The sequence below is a fragment of the Wasmannia auropunctata genome, unplaced genomic scaffold (assembly GCF_000956235.1).
Source record: "Wasmannia auropunctata unplaced genomic scaffold, wasmannia.A_1.0 LD336023.1, whole genome shotgun sequence".
In the NCBI taxonomy this organism is placed as follows: Eukaryota; Metazoa; Arthropoda; class Insecta; order Hymenoptera; family Formicidae; genus Wasmannia; species Wasmannia auropunctata.
In genome coordinates, this window is record NW_012026867.1 from 1,763,524 (window position 1) to 1,786,269 (window position 22,746).

A 22,746-nucleotide genomic window follows, 5' to 3' on the forward strand; every position below is an offset into this window, starting at 1 on the left:
CGATCGAACGTCCTTCGATTAGCCTGAAGAGAAAACTGAAGAGTCTCTCCAAAATGAAAAAAAAAAGTGGTGTGCAACAGATGGAGAAGCAGGTGTTTCTTTTTTTCGGCAATATTTCGTTATTATTTACATTATGGTATATCGAGATGCAGACGTCAGGATTTTTTTTTCCACACACTCCGACAATTGATCGTTTCAACAAAAACCATTTATTCACAGGTCGTAGCCTCTGCGGATGCAAAATAACACGCCAAACTAGCGATCTATCGCTTAGCTTCGGAAAATAATCGCGCGAAGCGCAATAGAATGGACATATTTTGTTTTTTTTTATCCTCTCAGGAGAACCGCCTGTTTCGAATCGCCTCCCCTTAAACGCGCTATAAATGACCGCGACCGCTTGCCGAGACCTTCTTTGTCGTTGACGCGCGATTGCCGGGACGCTGTTGTCGTTAGTTACAGTCACTTTTTTTTGGGAGTTTACGTAAAATGTCAAAGAGACAATAAGTATCATCCTCTGTCTGTGGAACTGAGACTTTTGTCGCTATCTCAGGACACACTTTTTTTAATAGCTAACACCGCTTTACTCGCAATATATCTATATATAACAAACAATAATATAAACTTATTATTAACTTGCGATGCAACAATTAGGAACAAATGTGTCAATGCGATGGCAGTACGAAGCTAACGCGTCCGGATGTCCGTACAAATTATGCGATGAAAGTTAACCGTCTAACGTCCGTTTCTATCAATCCAATTTTTAATCTCGGTTTAATTTGGCCTATAGGTTTAATTTACTCTTTCTAATTCTTAGAAGTAGAAAAAGGAAAATAAAAAGTAAGTTAAACCGGGATTAAAGTTAATTTCACATTGGTGGAAACGCACGTAATCCATGTAATCTTAAACTAATTGTTTCGCGATGAAGACCGCGATCGCCGATCGGAAAGAAGAACCGGATAGGCCACGATGGGTATTTATCGATCGTCGAGTTCTCGTGTTCAGACAAGATTCGAGGGTGCGTGTGTACCGGAAACAAATTATATTACGCGAATCAAAACGGATAATTTGCGACTCGCTTTAAGGGACCGGGTTGAAAACAGGCGACCATATCCCGAACATATATATTATTTTATATACGTGCGCCGGTTCTCACATCGTACGTGCACTGCGCTTCAAAAAGGAGAAAGGACGAAGAGAGAAATATAGAGAACGACTCATTCTTTTTTCTTTTATCACAGTATTGCACGCAAAGCTTGTACGAAATCGCAAGTAAGACAGCATAAAGGCCAAATGGCGGACACTACACGCTTTCCTCTCATCAAAGCACACATCCGGGGAGGGTCGGAATTCTGTTTCGCAGAAGTAGCGAAATGTTTTTATCCACTCCCTCGTAACTCCCTCACCTCTCTCTCTCTCTCTTTCTCTCTCTCTCACGCTTTCTGCCGCTCTCATTCATGCACACTTCAACATATTCTTTCGCATTCCATGGCAACGATTCCGAACGACCTTTCACATTCGTGGTCCATGATAGCTTCGACGTACATCCGACAAGTTAGTAACAAAATAATAAGCCACACGTGTAACACACGTGTGTTGTGTGTGTGAATACATCACCTGAGAATAAATCGTGATATATCTCTTCGCCTCCTTCGTAACATAAATCTCTTCGGATTTCCCCTCTCCCCTCCTCCTTCCCCCCTCTCCCGCTTTCTTCTCGTTCAACATTACAATTTTCCCTCTCGTACGGTATAGTGCCTTAACAATCTGTCGTTCAACGGAAAAATATAGCGCGCGGGCGAGGTATTACGCTGTCTTGTCCGGGCCGGATGGCTTCGACGTCTTAACATTAACATCCTAGTGCAACGTTAATCTCCTTACGAGAGAAGCCTCGGAAGAAAGTCGCCTCTCTCCGGATAATTCTGTGGCACCGCATACAGGGAGAATCGCCGAGAGAATCGATACTCTTGAGCGATCTGTCGATACAGATTTGCACGCGGAGTTTCGATTCCGTTGCCGGAAAAAAAAAAGAGCAAATTGAAAGCTGCAGGATTCCGTTGCCGTCAAGCCAAAATTAAGCGGACGAAGACGAAGATTTTACGAGCGAGTTTCTTCTCTCTTCGTGCAGCTTCAGCCGCGTCGCGAAATTTCGAGAGGAGAAAAAAAAAAGAGGGAAAGTCCAGCGCGCCGGATTTTCATTTCATTAAGAACATCCCCTCGCCGCTGAAACCCGTTGCGCCAATAATGTTCGGGTTCTAGATTGCTATCAAATCCTTTACCTTCCAGCTTCTTTCCTTCCACTGCTGTCCTTTTCGCTCGTGCGAGCGTCAAGGTATTGTTGCTCTTTCTTTTTTTCTGCCCTTCTCCTCGTGACGTTTTCCATCAGAAGCAGCTATTACTCTCTTCTTTCGTTGCTCTTCAAATTGGGCGATTAGATCTGGATAATCTAGATTTTCTTCTGGCTCCCATGTATTCTCATCATTGGAATAGCCTTTCCATTTTAGGAAATATTCGACTTTTCCTTTTTTTTTTTTACGACCCTTCTGTCCAAGACTTTTTCTTCACTGAACTCCTCTTCCGCCTCATTATCAGTCGGAGGAGATTCTTTTACTTTTACTCATTGTGAGTTTAGGTACTGAGTTTCTACGTCCAATAGCTTGAAATCGCTCTAAAATCTCGAAATCTCTCGCCTATCCTTAACTCCCCCCCCCCCTTCCACGCCCGGAAAGGCGACGAATGCGGCTTTTGATTTTGCCACCCCGGGACGAAGCTCTCGCGGCCGATGCGATACGACCCGACAATCGGACATCAACTGTATGTATATACCTCGCACACGCGAAAGGGGGAACTTTGGCAACAAACACACACTCGCATCGTTAAGGTTTTTGCAGCTGGACAGCACAGCCTTTCACGCACGCACGCAAGATTCGCAAGTTCGACACGTACACGCGCAATCTCTCCCTCTCACACACACACACACACTTTACTCGCTCTCCCATTTATTATCTCACTAATAATAGCGGCATTAATTGTAATCTTAATTGGATAAATTCTGCCGTAGCGTTGGTAATAATCATACAATGTTTTTTTTTTATCATACAGCGTCGTATGTACAATACGAGAGGAGAATCGTTTCGTTATCGAGTAACAAATTGTACAGCGGCGCGGGACTAGCGGGGGTCGAGGCCGATTTCCCTCGAGACCGATCGGGGAGGGTACTTTTGCCTCCTCCGTTTCTGCGCGTCCCGTCCCGGAGGAGAGAAGCAGCCAGCTGCGCGTAACTATCTCCCGAGGTAGCCGCGGCAATCGGCTGCCGAGCGAGCGATTAACGACAACTGAAGAGCCGGAAGAACCGGCTGAACAGGGCGAAAGGGGAAGCATCCGTGAAAATTAAAGGGGATCGCTCTCTAAGCAAAACTGGGCCAGACTCGAGCGGAAAGAACATCTCGGGACGAACACGCGCTGCTAAAACAGATTTCGCTGTAATGAATGATCATGCAGATCGACTTGAAAGAAAAATAAACATATATTTATTTCTTCTCATAAACTTAAGCTTCTTATAAACAAAAACAGTGGTAAGAGGTGAAGAGGCTGTCGGGGAGAGCTATGCGTATAGAATATAGATAATCGTAACGTAGTTTTCACTTTTTGCGATTTTTCTCTTTGTCTCGTGTTTGCTCGCGTCGTCTCGCCTCATTTTCTTTCTCTCGAGTTGCATCTACTCGTCGTTAACCGCCTGATCGCGCGATGCCAGATCAAAGGGACAAAAGTGAAACCCAGCCGGTCCGCAACGAACGTCCGTGCGCGTTTCCGCAATACGCGTGTGTATGTCCATCGAATGAAGAAAAAAAAAAAGAAACGTTAAGTAATTATGTATACTCTACATGTGCGACACAGGCTGGCGTAGCTGCCATCCCACACTCGCTATATATATGTACACTGTTAAATGGTCCTAATCTTCCTTCTCCCTCCTTCTTTCTTTCCTCCGCTCAAGTCCTTCTCCACAAGTACATTTGCACTAGTCTTCGCGAACTCTTTTTTTTTTTATCACTTAGCCATTTGAACCGGTCAACATGGCACAGGCTGAAACTGCGTTCAGTTGCATTTAAGGCGAGTGGAGCACCTGACTCTGTTTCTTTTTTTTTTGTGTATGTGTTTTTGAATTGTAGATTTCTTCACGTGTCGAGGTAACTCGGAAAAAAGCAGGGCGGGAGGGGAGGAGGTTTCCACGTCCACGTGCGGAGAGCAACGCCGTGCTGCTCGAGCGATTTTCAGTAAAATTAACAACCGGTGTACCGCGAGACCGTTCACTCAGTATGCAGCGTGTCGAGAGGTGCATTTACGTGTGTAAAATAAAAATAAAACGGAAACAAACGGAAGATAAAAAAGAACAAAAATCGTGCAATCCAGTGCATCCTCCGTGGGAGTAACATACGTGGGGGGGAGGGGGAGGGGAGGAATCCGGAAGAAACACGAGGGGAAGATAGAAAAGAAAGTTCTCTCTCGGTCGAAGAAGTGGAAAGGCGGCTCTCGCGATTACACTTTTGGAATGTAACGTCGACACTGGCAACTGACTGTATAAAACATGATAATTGAGAGGGGAAAAAAAAGAGAGGGGTAAGCTAAAGGCGTGTCCGGACGTCTGGTACAGTCAACGTAACGTCGGAAAACGCGATATTTTCCGCGAAGTTGCTTTAAAAAGGAAAAAAAAGAGGGAAAGAGGAACGAAGGGAAAGGGGAGACACTTCGTCAAGTCCATAACAGATATTTTAGCTGCGAACTACGGTCGTATCTCTTTTTTTTTCCGAGTTACTCTCCGATATGCGCGATAAACGCTTGCGTCGTACAATTAAATATCTCGATTTTCTCGCTTATCTCGAAAGCTGTACTTCCAGCTGGAACTATCTCCTATATACTGGACAAAAATGAAAATTATCAACGGAGCACGGCTATCTTTTTTTTTCGTTTTTACACAATTTTGATATTTTCGCAAAGAAAGAACGATATATAACAAACTTTACCAATTCTAAATTCATTAATTAATAATTAACTCGCGTTATAATACTACATACAAGTACACTTTCATACTTCCACTGTGAAACTTATCTCTGTGATTTACCTATGAAGGCGATAAGTTTCCACGACTCGCTTCCCATTCATTCTCTCCACATAGATATATGAGACTGCTGTACGAAGGTTTTTTTTTTATATTCTCGTGTAGAACGACACGATTTCGCAATGTTATAACAACATGTTAATAATTAAATCATTATGATTATTAGAATGTGTTTACGCGCCCCGGCGAGAGGCGGCGTCGCGAAACGAGCTGAAAGCTTGTAACTAAAATGTTAGCTTCAAACGCAAAAGGATATTATTTAATCCGTATTTAGTATATTTGGAGCACGATACCGCGGACCTGCAGTGTCCCCTGAGGTTACAGAATTCATTGACTTACATTTAAAAACCGTATAATTACAGTAGTTAAAAGCGGCGTTACATGCGTTATTTTACTTCTCTTAGGCTCAATTTTTTTTATATATTTTTTTTTAGGCATTTACAGGCATACGAATTTTTAAGATACGGCTTATATATCTTTTCTTTTTATCTCCAGTTAATTTTAAAAGATCCACCCGTATATATACTTCCGTATATACATACATTATATATTACAGAGCGTTATATGCTTTCATCTACAGACGTGCTTCATTCGAAAATGCGTAACGCGTTTCAACGTTTTCCTTCTTACGCCTGTAAATCAATGCCTCGGAAAAAGAAAGAAAAATGCAAGAGAAACCCCCGCGCGTTCCGGATAATCGACGGAAACCCGTCGTTCGTTGGTAAGACACGCTCGACGAAACGGAAGCTTAGGAACTGGGAACGTATCTCGCGTGTAGAGCTTTGATGAAAGTCAAGCTACAATTAATGAGCAAAATGATACACAGTAATACAGTGGACAGCACACGGATTATCTTTCCCGGGGCAATGCCTCCCTCCGCAATCGAACAGCAATCTCACTCTCACGATCACCCGACACACAGTCTAACACGAATTTACGCACACGCGCCATTCATACCAAAGTATTTTTTTTTTTTTACTGATCACAAGCATCTTCTTATAATTATCATTATGAATAATTATCAGTTACTTTTTTTTTTTTATTAAATAAGCAAGTCTGTGTAAAAATTTAACGTTTTTTTTTTTCAATACATTCAGCATTCTATCTTCACAGACATTTGACCAGACTTTGAGCTTACTTTGACATTTTCGAAACTCAGTTAGTGACCTTTTTTTTTTCCCGTTACTATTTTAAGCTATCGAATGCTCCACGGCTGGAAGAAGTAGCCACTCTGAGTTCTTGTAAGTCAACCACACTATTTCAATATATTACAACCGCGCATTTACATTTCTCTGATTTACAGTCCGCACATCTTAATTTGCATTTATCGAGTAAAGTACGATATTCTGACCTTCGTCATATTTCGACTCACCGATCATAACTCGCCGATTCATGATCTTCCATGATGATCGATTTAAGATCGTCCCCCGTTCACGAGTTCGAAACTACTTACAGATGTTTCTTTTTTCTTTTTTTTACGATACTTCTCATAGATTTCTCGACTCGATGTGTGATTTAGTGCAGGCTCCTTCAATGCTTCCCCGTTGATTCGCCTAAAGATTCGCAGCTCCAAAGGCACCAGGAGATACCGCTGTTGATGCGCGAGACTTCTTCCAGACTCGCTTCGGTGGTACGACCTGGTTATTACATAGTCCATATCTTTTGTAGCTCTTTCTTTTAAGCACTTCTTTTAAAATCATACACCCATATAAATCAAGACAATCTTTAAAAATTTATAGAGATGTCTGACGTATGTACACGCGTGATTCAACACGCTAAAAGTTCCCTTTATTTAAAGAAACAGAACAAATCTGTTTCTTTCTCTCTCTCTCTCTCTCTTTCTTGAGAAAGAGATATTTTCCGACCAAACGTTCCTAATTGTCAATACTGAAGTTCTGCGACACTGTCACAATCGTTGGAAATTTACGCAAGTACAATGTACATTACTGGAATATACACTTCATCCATTTCCTCCATTCTCTCCGTTTTTGTTTGACTGATTTTATATGTACATTGCTATTATTATCTCTTGAGGCACACTTTGCACCACTCGGCTCCATCAATCTTGCGCGTTGACTCAGCGTTTGACTCGAAAGAAGTAAGACAGGCGGATCCTCCGAGCGAGCATTACGTCTCGCGAGAGGAGCAACCGTGCGCGCAACACACAGAAGTATCTGGTCTCGCAGATCAACGCGGATCGAGACTCATCAAACTAGCTATTTGTAATGGAAGTGATTTACCAGTACAAAAGTTACTGTCATTTCCTTCGGCGTGTCGAAAAACTTTCTCACTTCACTGTCCGCTGTAAAACTGTATACGACCGGTCGTCATACCGGGCATTTCCCTCATGACAGCATCCCATGCTATTGACAGAAAAAAAAAAAAAAATCAGAGTGAGTAAAGATGGCAAGAATAGAGCATTTGAGTTAAAGATGACAAAAAAACTATACGGTGTGTCTTACCTAAGCCAACGAACGACACGATCTTATCATGGTTGTACGTCTGCACGTTCAGCTCTTCCTCGGGCGCTACGTAAAGCATCGAGAAATCCTCCTTAGGCGGATGAAACTTTTCCATGATCCCGGGCGGCGGCGGGGGCGGCGGTGGCAGATATGTGGGCGGCGCGAATCTGGTGGCGGGATAGCTCATGTACGGCAACGGTTGCACCATGACCGGATGCACGGGATGGGCGTTCGCCGGTGCCACGGGATGAGCGTTCGGCTGCTGCATGTGATAATTCGAGGAGAACTTGTCGTATCGCACGGGTTTCTCGGCGAACAACGGCGGATTCCTCTCGAAATTGTTGCCGGGCGGCGGCTTGTTGACGAGCGGCGGCGGTACGGCCGGGGAAAAAACGGGATTCGATGGCGCGATCGTCGGGGTTTCCTCGTTGCCGTTGTCCTCCGAAAGCAGCAGCTCGTTTATCTCGAAGCCGAACGTGAGCTCCGTCGGCAGATTGTTGTTCTTCGCGATGTCCGAGGAGGTCTCGTCCAGCAGGATCACCGCGGGTCTGGGTGTCGAACTCTTCTGCTGCGCCTCCGCGGACGACCTGTGCGACTGGTCTTTATCGGGCTGCGCGTTCTGCGACTTCGCCTTCTTGCTCTCCGCGCTGTCGTCGCGCTGCTGATTATCTTGCTTCGAGCCTTGCGGCTGGCAGACTCCGACTTTCGTCGCATCGTGCTTTATCGCGGTGCTCTGATACTCCTTCGTAACCCTAACTGTCCTCGGAGGATCGCCACCACTGGTCGTCTTACTGCCGGATTCAGGTTCGACGCTCTGCGAGTCCTGCGGAGGTTTCGTGGTCTTCAACTTCTGCGCGTCTGCATCGTGCAACGCGATTGTTGGGTTATTAGTCCTGCTCTCGGATTGCGGGATGTCGATACTATGCGATTTTTTAATTGCCTCCTCGTGATAAGAGGGCTTTTTAACGTGTTGTTCTTCGTGGGATCCCTGAGGTTGTACAATTGGATTACTGTGTACGTAATTCCTACGAGAGCGAGGATTGTTGGCTCGTGGAAGCGTAGCAGAATCCTTGTTGACGGTGCAATTATGATTGTTATCGATATCGACTGGATTGTAATTCATCGTTGTACTATTATTATTATATCTTGGCGTTACGGCGTTCGTCGCGGTAGTCTCGTTTGAATTTGGGCTGTAATTACTACAAGTCGCGCTCTTCTGCTCCTTGTTTTCCGTGTTCGCTTGCGTTAGGCTTTCGTGCATCTTCTCGATTTCTTGCACATATTTAAACACCTGGATGTTCTTATTGATGGCCTCTTCCTGAGCTTCGGCTTTCTTTCGGTCTGACGAATTCTTCATCTTCGCCAGGGTCGGCGAAAGTGGTTTTTCGAAAGCCAGACCCAAACTCGCTGCTGCATGGTTCGACTGAGCCTGCTGCTGCCTCGCTTTCCTGTCCGGATGCTGCAGCTCGTCTAGACTCGGATAGTAATCCTGAGGCACTTTATCCGGTTCCGAGAGGGTCTTAGGCGGAACACTCGGCCACGTTGACGTGTTTAGTATGGCGGACATGGTCAGGTTGTGCGACATGTGTGACATGTTGATAGTAGCCATGCGCGCTATGTCCGCGTAACTCGCCTGCGGAGTGCCGCCCGACGATATTGCGACTTTGGACAAATTGTGCTTCGAGGTGTTCGACGTAACCGGCAACGAGTGGACTGAATCCAAATCGCTACTATCCGCCGACTTGTCGCTGCAAGAATCACAATGTTTGTTTCAATATTAAAATCGAATTAAGGCCGAATTATTTGTTATATATATACATGTACATATATGCAGTTATTTGTCTAATTACCTCGGAGGCATACTGCTAGCCGATTTTCTTCGGAGTTCAGGAGAAAGAGGTGTTCTGTAGTCGTTGGAGAATCCTCTGGAATTCTGGAGATACGATCCTGATGTCGTCAGGTTTTGCGCCCTGCCGCCACTGGAGCTTCTTCTCTGTTTCTTGCTCTTTTTCTTCTTCGTAACTACCAGAAACTCCGTCTCGTGTTCCGATTCTGGATTAATCTTTTTGTTGGAATTACGACGGCTCATGTAATCCTCTCCCGTGTCGTTGCAATATATCGATTGGCCTTCCTCTGTCCCCCATGATCGCCTGTCGCCTCGACTATCGACTGTCGTATCTCCGGTGCTTCTTTGTTTTGGACGTCGCAATGCTATATTTACGTCTAAAACCACAGTAGAATATTAAGATACATATACAAATCACATATAAAAGTTTAATATATACACGTGTATATATAAATCTTACCCTGTTGGCTGGATACGCTACTGGCACCGCTGGAACTGGCGCTCTTCTCTGCCGTGAGATCCTCTAATTTTGTCTTCGAGATCTCTTCCAGGGAATTGGATTTCTTTAACTTGGAAGGCAACTGTTCTCTCTTCGTATCCTTCTCTCTGGTTCTCGGTTTTGTGCCGGAGCTAGTTTTCACTCTAACGGGATTACCGGTCTTTCCCTTTTTGCTCTTGGATTCTTTGTTTTCGATGAAGTTAATTAGACTGTCGATATCATCGTTACGATGGCCCTCGACATTTTCGGCATTGTAAACTTTGACGTTGTGTTCCTGAGTGTGTTTCCTTCTCGGCTTCTTCCGTTCACCGTTATAGGTCTGTACAGCGTTTCCGTTTTCGTCCAACGATTTCTTCTCCCCGGACACGGATGGATCCTTCATCGTGATGTGTTGCGTTGCGTATCTTGGTCCTTCTGCGCATAAATCACGTATTCCACTAATAAATAATTCTATTTACTTTGACACTTGAATAAAACGCACGTACGTTTTTAATATATCCACATAGAAAAATCTTTCAAAAGTCTAATACATCAGGCATCGCATGCAACCAATGTGTGTACATATAATTAAAGTAAAGTATTATTCTTACCCATTGTTATATTCTGCGTTTGCCAAGACGTCGGCATCATGGAGCATAAACCAGATAGCATTTGTTTGTTCTGGCTAGTGCTGGAGCCATTTGAAGCCCCACCTATGCCACACTTTACGCTGTTGTGTGGTTGAAACAGTGCCCCCGTTACATCCGTACCGTTAACAGACATTTTTGATTTCTCTTGCTTATGATCACGTATAGGAAACTCTATGGTGGTGTCCACAGGCGTCTGTGTTATATCGAAAGTTGCCCGTGTGACATAATGGATCGGTTTGCGCGGTTCAATAATTTTCAATTCGGTCCCTTCGTCATTTTCAGTGTCTAACGAGCGAGGCCTCTGAATTCCACTCGCCGTAGACCCCACATTTCTTTCGCTGATAGCACCTACCTGCAATACATAGACAAAAATAGTAACTCTCTTAAATATTATTTTTCTTTATCTCTCTTTGTTCTCTTTTCAGCTGAACTAAAATATTTTCTGTGTCAAATAGAAAATAATCTTTCTCATTATTAAAATAGATCGTTCGAAACCGATGTCAAAGTATAAGTATGGGACCCACACATCTACGTAAAAATATAAAAAGACGCACAACAAAGATATATATAGAATGGCTTTTAAAATGCCTCTAAGAGGTTAATGATCGAGGAGAGATAAATTACCGCAAATGATATTACCTCAACGTAAATGACTTTACCTCAACGTCGCCCAAGTCGATGACCATGTAATCCGATTTGTATTCCGGGGGTGGATTATCTGACTCCAGCATCTCATTTGTTCCGTATTTTCCTTTGTTGACTCGTTTCTCTCGTGCTTCGGGCTCTGCCTCGCCTGAACTACTAGCGGTGTCTCTCTTCAATTCCTTCTTTTCCTTCTCCTTTTCTTCTTTCTTTGTACTGGTATATGACGGTTTGTCTAGAGACTTGGATTTTTCCTTATTGGTCCAGTCGTAGGCTGATCGTTCCTCGCAGAAGCTCTTCTTCGCAGAGAGATAAAAAGAAATTGTCAATGTATTGATTACGTTTAAATTCTCACTGTTCATAATCTCATAATCAAAATGAAATATATCTTTCAAATGTATATTATATATAATTCATTATCCTCTAGTAAAACAAAGATTTGTATTTATGAATCTCATTAAGTGCATGTTAATTCTAATGATAAATACCTTTTTATCAAATATTAGATCTAAATTAGCCAAAGAAGCAAGGTTATGCGATGCGTTTACATTCGACGGTAACGATCCACCTTCTCTCTGTCTGGCAGAGACACTGGGCCCCGTGTATTTTTTGTTCTTTCTCCTACTGCTTCCGTAAGTGTGACACGAACTGGATGTCAGATAAGCAAAACTACTGTCGAATTCCGAAGCTATGGGCTGTGCTAAATTTTGCAATGAACCGCCATGTGTCAAACGCTCGGACACGGACTCCCGTTTGTGTCTTCTGCGATTTGAGCCCGGAAGACAGCGTGAATTAGATATCACCCTACGGCCTTCCTCAGTCTCATCCGCTTCTGCTTCTTGCAAAAGTTCCTACAAAGTACAATCGCTCTATACATCTTACCCTTAACGTAATAATCACAATGGCATTTCTATATTCAGCACACATTTTATATTTCAGCAATTTCTAAGTACGTACTTTAAAAAGATTAGACTTTCCTTCCCGATCTTTCGGACGCTTGTATGTTATAGCTTCATCCAGTAAAGCGCGTAACTCATTATCATTCAGCATAGACAGGGTTGCTGGTTCTTCCTAAAAAAAAAAAAATGAAAACAATTGAAAAACGTTATTTATGTAACATTGCAGAGATTGCACTAATTACATTTTTGTAGAAATTAACTTTTCTCTTAACTTATGTTAGATGAAAAGAAATATCTTTTAAATAAAAATTATCAAGTAAATTATGATCCTTTCTAAGATTCTCCTCTATTTGAATAATATCTAGTATTTAGAATCCTATATAAAAAATACATTGTAAAAAATGTGTATCATATTCATTGTTGCAACGTTAAAACAATTTTGCGATGGGAATTGGTTCGCATGTAAGTTGAACAGGAATAGATGTATTGGTAGAGAGAGAGTGAATTTAAGGTTTCTTTTATTGGATCTGTGTAAGCTTATAGCAACCACATTGTGAGAAGCGTAAAGATATATATATATATATATATATATCTTTTCTACATATACTTATATATACGCGTGGCATTTCCAGAGCGTTGGACAAACAATCGATCTAAAGTAATTCGGTCGAGCTACGACATTCTTAACAAGGCTCTCTCTTCATTAATACGCCGACATAACCAATCAACTTGCAGTGCGAGCGAACGAAACGGATTTCGCGTGGAACGTATACATACACGTACACAGTCCCCGCATACGCGTATGGCAATGCTATCAAAAATAAAATGTGCCGAGATACGCGCGTCACGTTTATCGCGTTATAACCGACTAAAAATCTAGATTTCATCCAGCTGCAGTTATACCGGGCGCGCGAGGAAGTGCGGCAGGCGCGCACCGTATTCTCGAGCGCTCCGGGACGCGGAGTTCGCGCGTTCGTTCGGCGCACAAGAAATTTGATAGTGTCCGAAAAAGAGGGCCGACGAGGGGGGACAAATACGCGAGGGCAGGTTGAAAAGGCGAACGGCGGGGACGGGACGGCGGGGCGAGACGGCGGCGCCCGGTGGAGCAGATGGAGATGCAAGGGGAGGCGAGGGGTGATCTCAGGATAAACGATACAACGTACTTGGTTCGGCGAACTCGCGAACGTTCAATGACATGACGGGAATCGTCACGGAGTCCCAATTTCTTATACGGGGTGTCTCGCGCGCGCGAAAGAGAGACGGGGACGGAGGAGGAACGATCGACGGACGATTTACGCTTAGCGAGTCGGCGATCGTCGTCGGAGGGGAAGGGGGGATGATGCGGAAACCGCTGAGCCCGATCCGTGAGCCATTTGTGAGATCGATAGCGCTCCAGTGATTAGCTAATTAAGACGTGAACTCCGAGGGACGGGGGAGGGAGGAAGAGAGAGAGAGAGAGACAGACATACAGAGAGAGAAAGAGAGAGAGAGAGAGAGATAGAGCGATATCGGAGTGACTTACGATGAAAGATGGTGGAGAAAAAAATCCGCTGTGCAATGCCGGCACGGAATTTGTATTTTTAGAGAACACACGGACGGCCGGGCTCGCTCGCTCGCTTCGAGATCGCACTTTCGCGACTCGGTCGACTTCGCGGTCGCGCTTTTCAACACGCGAGCGGACGAACGTCGCGCATCCCGGAGGCCCCGGTGGACAGCGTGCTCTCGGGCTAACGTGCACGGGGAAAGGGGGGGAGTGGAGGGCGGCGTCGTCGCCTCTGCGAACGCGGATGCAACAACAACAACGTCGTCGTCGTCGTCGTCGTCGTCGGCCGATACGACGAGTCCCGGTTTTTGAAAGCTACTGCGACGAGCGGGCGCGGCGCGCTCTTCTCAGCATGGCCGCCGCCATTACACTGAGAGCACTGCCAGCCCAGGGACGTAAGAAGGCCGGGGGGGCGCCACGCGGCCACACCGAAATAGCTCTCGTTCTGCTCCTTTTCGCTCTCTTTCTCTCCCGTCGATAATTTGCGAAGTGAGAACGGAGCGGAAACAAAGGAACGACAAAGTGCGCGTTTCATCTCGATTTTCAGCGCGAGGATTTCGAGAGACCGGCCTGATCGAGCCTCGCTGGACGACTCGGGCGCCGCGGAGTAGGAAAAAAAATCTTGCCGTCGATCGTCACGTTCTCGCCCGTCGTCGTCGCGGGCGAGATACGCGTGTAAAGAATTGTTTTTTCCCCGGCGACGAAATCTGATTTGTCATGCGGAACGGGACGGCACGTTCCTTACGCGCGACGATCACGCGTGCGTACTCCGGGTAGCCCTCTGTTTGGGAGGATCGTGTGCGTGTGTACGATTAATACGTATAATCGTGCACGCGATAGTTATCCAGGATTGAGAATCAGACTCGATCGCGGACCCTAAGTATACGTGGGGCGCCGCGCGCGAGTGCCCTCATCGCCTTTGTTGAATTCCGACGACGTTAGCGGGATACACGTTAATGGGATATCCCTTTCTTCCGGCAATCTCCGATCGGCGTCAAGCCGCGGTATATAATTATAGCGAACGAACAACGAACGCTTAAATGTTCCAACACACTCACATTCGTGTTTGCTAATTGTTTGCTCCTCTTCTTGATTAGGTATATCGAATATCAATATCCGACTTCGACTCGGCATGTAACAATTGAATCGTACGACATTTGTGCAACAAATAATAACAACAACGAATGTTCGCGTTCTCGGAGTTTGTTTGCAAAGATATATCTGGATTAAGGGTTATAGCACGCGTAATGTAAGCGGAATAAAACTTGAGCGGCGAACGAATCGAACAATCGGAGATAAAAATTTTAAAATGTACGCTGTTAAATCTATTGTATCAAATTGAACTTTATTTAAGTCGCTACTGCCCCTACTTAATAAATAGTTATTTTTAACTAAAACAATACAGTTACTTTTAAATAAAACAATAGAATTTAACTCAAATTTTGGTTAAATTTGAACTGTTTTAAATTATTTAACTTCACTGTTTTAGTACAAAATAATTATTTATTAAGTAGGAGCAGTGGCGACTTAAATGAGATACAGTTCAACACTATAGATTTAACAGTGTAGCCTTACGTTTTTGACGATTTTCAACTGCGATTGATTCGATGCGTTCATTGCTCAAGCTTTACCGCTTACATTTTTTTTTCCGTGTGCTCTTACGCGAATCGCGGGTCCAACGCTCACAATCAGCGTTGTTCTCACTCCCGAGATGTGCCCACGTATACATATAATAATACGGAGGGCGAGACTCGACAAACGCCCGTCGTCAATGGCTGAAATGCGCAAGGGACGCTAACTCCCGTACGTGTGGCGAAACGCGCGCGTCATTTTTCGCAGAACGTTACTCGAAAAATAATAGCGTAATCGACGGCACAAAACGTTCGCGAGCGAGCGTTCTAGAGTTTATCGGCTGATGAATCACGTCGAGATTAATCCCGCCGACGCCACACGTTGGAATCCAAAATAATGAAAAGCCAAGTTTTTTTGCCGTGTCATTCCTTCCGGCATGATGTGTAGCCCGCACTCCACCGCGTTCATGTTTTCCTTTTTCTCTTTTAAACAAACCTTCATCGTTTTCGCACGAATGACTCATATCGCCGCTGTGTCTTTTTCTTTTGGAGCATGTGAGTACTTGATTTTTAACTTTTTTTTTTTTACCAAAAGGTCACGGAAGACAATAATGCGCGGGTCGAATCGCGGCGGGGTATCTTAACCCGCGCTTAAGAGGATCGAGAATTGAAAATCGATATAGACTCGACGAATTCGAAATACGTTTTTTTTTTACTCCTTCGATGTTGCAAATGCGAGAAAATGTGCACGGAAGAAAAAGATGTATTAACAGCACAATACAGATGAAAGTAATCTTATTAACTCAATATATATATATATATATGAAACAAATACGTCGTGCGCTCCTGTTTTAATGAAGTAAATTATTTGTTTCATTAATACCGTTGTTAGCGTAACAAGATTAGTCTCAATTAAACTGTCAGTCGTTGATACAACATCATCGTGTGCTTTACGCCAAATGTCACGGATACTAAACAAAATTATTATTATTATTTTTTTTTGGTACTTCGAAGCAATCAAAGAGGAAAAAGAAACTTTCGGGAGACTCGCAGGGATTACGTACACCTCGGATCGCAAAGCCGATCTTGAGGACGATCGCTGCGCGATCGATCGGCGGTCGCGCCGTTTATACGGAGTCCTAGTTCTAATCGTCACGTTCCGAGTGCGTGTGCGGTTCGCGGCCCGATTTTAGGCCGCGTCGTTTTTTCGCGAGTTGACGTCCGTCAATCTCGTTCCTTGTCGCACGTGCACGCGCGCGCGCATATATATATATATATGTGTGTGTGTGTGTGTGTGTGTGTGTGTGTGTGTGTGTGTGTGTGTGCGTGCGCGCGCGCGCGCGCCGCCGGACAAGGCGCGTTTACACGGGACAACTAAAGAAGTTCAAACTCGGTATCGCGCAAATCGGAGCCCGGCGACGCGACCGGACGTCGCGCAAATCGCGCCTCACCTTCCACGACGAGATACTTAATTGGTTTACGAGCATCGCGCGATAACGCCCACTATCGGATGACAATAATGAGCATTGTAATTACGGGAGCATTTACATGAAGCCAATTAATGAGGAGGTACGTACAGGAGCCGAGCGGCGAGAGTAAATCTTTCAAATCAGACACGACGAGCGGAGCTTGAAATTAAAAAAATGCCCGCAGGCTCCCCGGGATGTATATACGATCGAACTGGAAGGGGGACAGAGATCAGAATGCGCGAATAATCACGGGATCCGTTGGTCAATCGAAGCAATTTGCATACGCAGCTTCATCCATTTTTTTTTAATCCAAAAAATCGGGATCGCTTCGTCCGCACGAGGAAAGTCGCGGCGGAGTCAATGTCATAAAGATCGCAATTACGTAACTTCGCGAAGATGAAAAACCTGATTCACTTGACGCATCGCGTTACGATCGAGCGGCTTGACCTTTATCTTTTTTGATAAAACGATAAGCAAAAAAAGAAAGCGAGCGGCAGGCAAACAATGAAAGAGAAAAATAACAGATGGTAATAGAAACAAAGCTACACAACGAGACTATAATTAACGAGCCGAGGAGTGATCTTGAGGCGGGCGGGGCGAGAGGGGAGGGAGGGATGGACGACATGACAATGCTTCTTTCTGACGGTGTTATTAGTCATAAATTAAATTGCGGAGAGAGAGAGAGAGAGAGAGAGAGAGAGAGTAAATGTTTAACAGTAATAAATATCTATTTATACTCGATATATGCAAATCGCGTGTATATCGACACGCGATCTGCGAGATGGATTCGTGTGTTAATTTCCTCGTTGCTCTCGGTATTAATTCGGCCGCGATCCGCCGCTCCGGCCACTCTATCGATTTCGTGTAAATTCAACACAACAGCCCCCCCGCCGATCCCCCGATTCTTATTACGCAACGCTCGTAAATCGGAGGATCGAAGCGGGCTGCTAATGGACGTTCGGGCTCGCGATCGAGTCTGCCTAATTGCCTGAAAGGAAAATCGCGCGTGCTGATCGAACGCACAACCGAAAAGGGATATTGAGAACGTATATTTGCGCGGACGCGTCCTTCGCTCTATCGAGGGCCGGCACGGCCATTTCAGGAGCGTAGCTATAGCTCGAACGTGTCCTTAAATCGCGATAAAGAGAAGCGTGAGCTTCTCTAACAAAAAGGAAAAAAGAAAAAAAGACGATCTGTAGCCTTTCGACGCAATTTGTGGATTTCGAAACGCGGCAAAGAACTCGGTAACTTTTTCATTGCGTTAAAATAAGGGGCAACAAATATAGCCCTGATAAAATATCTTTGTGCGCACTATTTTAAAATAAATTTGTTCCTATCGCGTTACAATATCAATACTCTTTCCTGAGATTCTATTTTAGAAGAATGAGAGGAATGCTAGCGACAGAATCCAATTTATTAAACAGGCATATAAATAATTATCGACATTGTCGACGAGACACGAAAGGAAGTCGATCGTTTTCCAGAGAGAAGATCGTAATCCAATATTATCGTCAGAAATCTGACAAATCAATCAAACGCCTGATTGATTTAATCAGAGCTCATATTTAAAAATGAGAAAAGCGAGGGGGAAATTGGGGCAGAGCGAATGATCGAGTATCAATCAATGCATTGTCTTTTCGTCACTCGCATGTTATTCCTAGACAACAGAAATGACTGATAAAGAGAGATTTATATGCAAAGAAGAATGAAAGGTAAAAGCCCCAGATTCTCCGGTATTATAATTTAATGCTCATTCCGCGTGTTTTTCGTTGTTTCTCGCGATAACTTCAAAGTAACAGAGTGTATATACTGAAAATTGATAATTGCGAATTGGAGAATTAGAATGTAATCAAGGAATTAGAACGAAACGGATTAAAATTAAAATTATCTGATCGGTCAAATTCTAATTTTCATTCTTCAATTTCCAATGAGCAGTCCGATATACGAGGTGCTTTCCATTTAGCGACACAGATTGACACAACAATCATTCCGTCTTTGTTGTCTTTGAATGTTGAAAAAAGACATGAGATGACTTGTGTTGACTTGTACACTGTTAAATCTATTGTGTCAAATTGAACTTCATTTATAAGTTGCCACTGATTCTACTTAATAAATAGTTATTTTTAACTAAAACAATAAAATTTAACCCAGATTTGGGTTAAATTTGAACTGTTTTAAATTATTTAAATCCAAAATAACTATTTATTTAGTTCACAAATTACTTAGTTACACAAAAATAACTATTTATTAAGTAGAAGTGGCGATTTAAATAAGGTTCCGTTTGACACTATAAATTTAACGATGTACACCGTTGAATCTATAATGTCAAACTGAACCTCATTCAAGTCGCTATACTGCTCCTACTTAATAAATAGTTTTTTTTAACTGAAACAATGCAGTTACTTTTAAATAAAACAATAAACTTTAACCCAGATTTGGGTTAAATTTGAACTGTATGAAATTATTTAATTCTATTATCTTAGTAAAAAATAACTATTAAGTAGGAGCAGTGGCGACTTAAATAAGGTTCCGTTTGACTGTAGATTTAACGGTGTACATCGTTAAATCTATAGTGTCAAACTGAACCTTATTTAAATCGCCACTAATCCTACTTAATAAATAGTTATTTTTAACTAATACAATACAGTTACTTTTAAATAAAACAATGGAATTTAATCCACATTTTGGTTAAGTTGGAACTGTTTTAAATTATTTAACTCCATTGTTTTAGTAAAAGATAACTATTTATTAAGTAGGAGCAGTGGCGACTTAAATAAGGTTCAGTTTGACATTATAGATTTAACAGTGTATGTCGTTAAAGGCACGCACGGGAAAGTTTCAGAACTGGAGGAGAGAAAGAAGGAATCCTCTCGACGTGAGTGTTGACGTTTCCTCGACGCGGTCGCCGCTGCGATGCTCACCTGTTTGCTGTCGGCGCCGCTGTTCGGCGGCGAGCTTTCGCTGATCGAATCGGCGGCGCTAGCGGCCGGAAAATTAGCCGGAGCGATCTCGATGCTCGAACCTTGCTCCGCGGCAGCGGCGGCGACGACGACGACGGCGGCGGCAGCGGCAACGGAGTCATTGTCGCCGTCGTCATTGTTGTTGTCGTTACTATTGTTGCTGTTGTTGCTGCCGGTTGTCGATGCGGCATCGACGTTCTCCACATCGATAACGACGTCGGCAGCAACGGCGGCGACGGCGACGGCGGCGGCGGCGGCGGCGTCGGCGGCGACGGCACGATCGCTCTCGGCGATTTTGTCAGGCGCTACCGGCTCCTGACGGTGCTCCGGCCCTGGGGCCATCTTGATCGAGATTGACAGCGCGGTGTCCGCCGTGCTCATGGCTCCCTCGTCATCTCTCCCCTTCTGTCTCTATCCTTCAAGGGCCACGAAGCCGCGAAAGGACCGTTTCACGCGTACTCGTCAACGGTCCGTGCCGCATTGAAGACGCTGCAGCGCGCTGCACCCCCCCGGTGACACTCTCGATCTCGACGAGGCGTGAGGCACGCTCAAATCGTCGATGACAGCGTCGATGACGACGTCGAGGTCGAATCCCGGTTGCGCCGACGGTTGCTTTACGCAGAACGCTAAACTTTCTTCAGTCGTTCGAATCGAATTGAATTCCCCTTTCTTCCTTGTATTCCACCTTGGAGATACAATATCGCGATTTTAGACGAGGATCGGGACTAAATCCAGGTGTTCGACGAACGGAAAAGAACGAGACGCCAATTTAGGATTCAGTTTCAACTTGGAAAGGAATATCGCGAGTGTCGTAGTTAATCCAGAAAAAAATTCAGGCTATATAGGTGAACGAGCGAGAGAGAGGTCCTTAATCGGGGAACAATCGAGGATCCGAAGGAAGCTTCGATCGAGACTGACTTCCGGGACGCTGTACTCCGGAACTTAACACGCGCACGATTTGCCGATGATGCGGTAACCGCGATGCGGAGTTTCCGCGAGAGATTTTCGCACTCGATCCCGCAAACGTGCGCGCGCGCGCGCGCGCGAGCGCGACGGGAAAGATGGCCCCGTGGTTCCCCCGCGCCGATTGATCCTCCTTGAGAATCGAATTGCGGAGATTTCCCCGCGGAGAGTTCCGTTCCGCTTTCCGCTTCCGCGAGACCGGGCGACACTCCGAACTCGCGCGGCGATCGAGGAGCGCTCTCGATGTCGAGAGGGGGCCCGACGACGGCCGAGACCCTCCCCGCGAATTTGAGGTTAGCCTCGGATCGAGCGGGCTGTCAACTGGCGCGGCGACACAGCTGTCCGTCGCGACGACGTCATCGATCGCGACGGGCTGACGGAACGGCGAGTCGCGGCAACACCGACGCTCGGCGTTTTTCCTTCCTCGTCGCCGAAAACGACGTGATGTGCGCGAGGGCGGGGGGGAGGGGGGGAGACAGGGCGGGCGGGCGGCGGGAGATCTTAATACACCACTCGGAATTCAGCGTTCCTTCGCAAGCTCGCGGATACGAAGCGGAGCGTCCGTACGGGAGACCAACTTACGTAAACGCGACACCGCTCTGGCGGTCACATGTCAAATTTGAACGATCGACGCGTCGCCAACGGATGAATTCGACCGCGTGCCGTTTCTCGCCTTCTGCTGCTGCTGCTGCTCCTCCTCCTTTTGCTCCACCACCACCACCACCACCACCACCTTCTCCTCCTCGTTCACTCTCCTCTGGTAACGTCGCGCGTCGAGGGTCCAGCTTCTCAAAAGTATGGATTTTCCGAGATCGGTCGGGGCCCATTCGATGTCGCTGCCGCGCACGTTGGCGTTTCCCCACGAAAGTAGAAGGTCCGGCTGGACAGTACCATTTCTAAATCACGACGACGACGACGACGACGGACGACGACGAGTGACGGCGCGTCGTCGCGTGGACACGGGCGGCGACGCCGCCGGGGCTTCTCGCGCGGCGGGAGACTCGGCGGACGAGGCGGCGCGGCGTCGTCGTGGAGCGGCGACGCGCGGCACGGAGAACAACCGTCCAATTTTGGCGTTACGACGCGGCGATGTTGATAATCGCCGCCGCGGCGAGCACTCATCGATTCAAAATGGCCGCCGCCGCTGCGCAGGGGCAACGCGGATGCACGCACGCACGCACGCGTTCGTCCGCCGCGCGTGCATATGTACACGCATACGGGACGGCACGGCAGAGAGTCCATCCGCGAGGATGTCCCGCGGATTATATATGTATATATATGTATTATTTAAAAACAAAATAAAATGCTTTAACGCACACCGCCGCGCGCGCGCATCTGCGACGCTCCCTCCTCACAGCCACATACACACGACACAGCGACGCGCGAGCGCCTGCCGCACGTACACATACAATACGCGCACGCACACGACGCACACGCACGCGCGTGCGAATCTCGCGCGCGGTCGCCTTATCTCCCTTGGCCGCGCGGCGTACGAAGAGGAGGCACGGCGAGCGAATTCGTCATCGCCGCCCCGACGCGACGCGGCGCCACGGCGAGCCCCGCGACACGACGAACCCGGGGGGCCGCTCTCACGGCGCGGATGCCGTCGGCATAGTAGATGCCGCGCGCTCGCTCTCTCGGGCGCGAAAGATCGCGGATGGGATCTCGCGCGGATCGCGACGGAAAGGTAGATATATAGAACCACACACGCACGGAGCGACCCGTGCGCGCCCGTCGATTGACTGTCGTCCGAGCGTCCCCGAGATCTCGGGCGCGCGCCGGGTTATCGATCGCGCGACATCGCCTCTTCCCAGGAGGTGAAAGGCTCTCCTCCGCCGACGTCCTCGTGCGAGACGCGTAGGAGAGGCTGATCGGCACACCGGGATGGGAGATCCGACGACAACGACGACGACGATGACGACGACGACGATGACGCAAAACCAATATTGTTCGTTTGGCGAGATTCGCGGCGGACGGGCGTCGCGCGTCGCGCGGTCGAGGCCCCGCAAAAACACCCGCCCGTGAAGACTTCGATTTCTTCGGGCCGCGAGACGGGGAGGCGGAGAGACGGTGTGCGGCGGACGCGCACGGAGCAGATCCCCCGCGAGGGCGAGGACAGGTCCACCCCGAGGGAGAGCTTTTACGGACAC

General features: G+C 46.1%; 1 protein-coding gene and 1 pseudogene across 2 annotated transcripts; both read right to left on the bottom strand.

The window, feature by feature from the left end:
* Nucleotides 1–186: 186 nt before the first annotated feature.
* LOC105453037 lies at nt 187–6,770 on the bottom strand (annotated as a pseudogene).
* On the bottom strand, nt 4,134–21,275 carry LOC105453023 (actin cytoskeleton-regulatory complex protein PAN1). 2 transcript variants are annotated; one of them, XM_011694678.1, is made up of 9 exons: nt 21,179–21,275; nt 12,149–12,262; nt 11,680–12,042; nt 11,209–11,490; nt 10,511–10,901; nt 9,882–10,334; nt 9,426–9,798; nt 7,576–9,323; nt 4,134–7,476 (listed from the first exon to the last, which is right to left on the bottom strand). In XM_011694678.1, the coding sequence occupies exons 2-9, from the start codon at nt 12,239–12,241 to the stop codon at nt 7,406–7,408; spliced, it is 3,774 nt and encodes a 1,257-aa protein (XP_011692980.1). In that variant the 5' UTR covers nt 12,242–12,262; nt 21,179–21,275; the 3' UTR covers nt 4,134–7,405. The 2 variants fall into 2 exon arrangements, with proteins under 2 accessions (XP_011692980.1, XP_011692978.1); XM_011694676.1 differs by lacking the exon at nt 21,179–21,275 and adding an exon at nt 19,595–20,029.
* Nucleotides 21,276–22,746: the final 1,471 nt, after the last annotated feature.

Coding starts and splice junctions, on each gene's coding strand:
- LOC105453023 (XM_011694676.1), bottom strand. CDS start 20,014: ATGAGCACGGCGGACACCGCGCTGTCAATCTCGATCAAGATGGCCCCA. Junction 12,263..19,594: donor GCGGCGCCGACAGCAAACAG/GTGAGCATCGCA, acceptor TTTTTTTTTTAG/GAAGAACCAGCAACCCTGTC. Junction 11,491..11,679: donor ATCTAATATTTGATAAAAAG/GTATTTATCATT, acceptor CTCTCTGCGAAG/AAGAGCTTCTGCGAGGAACG.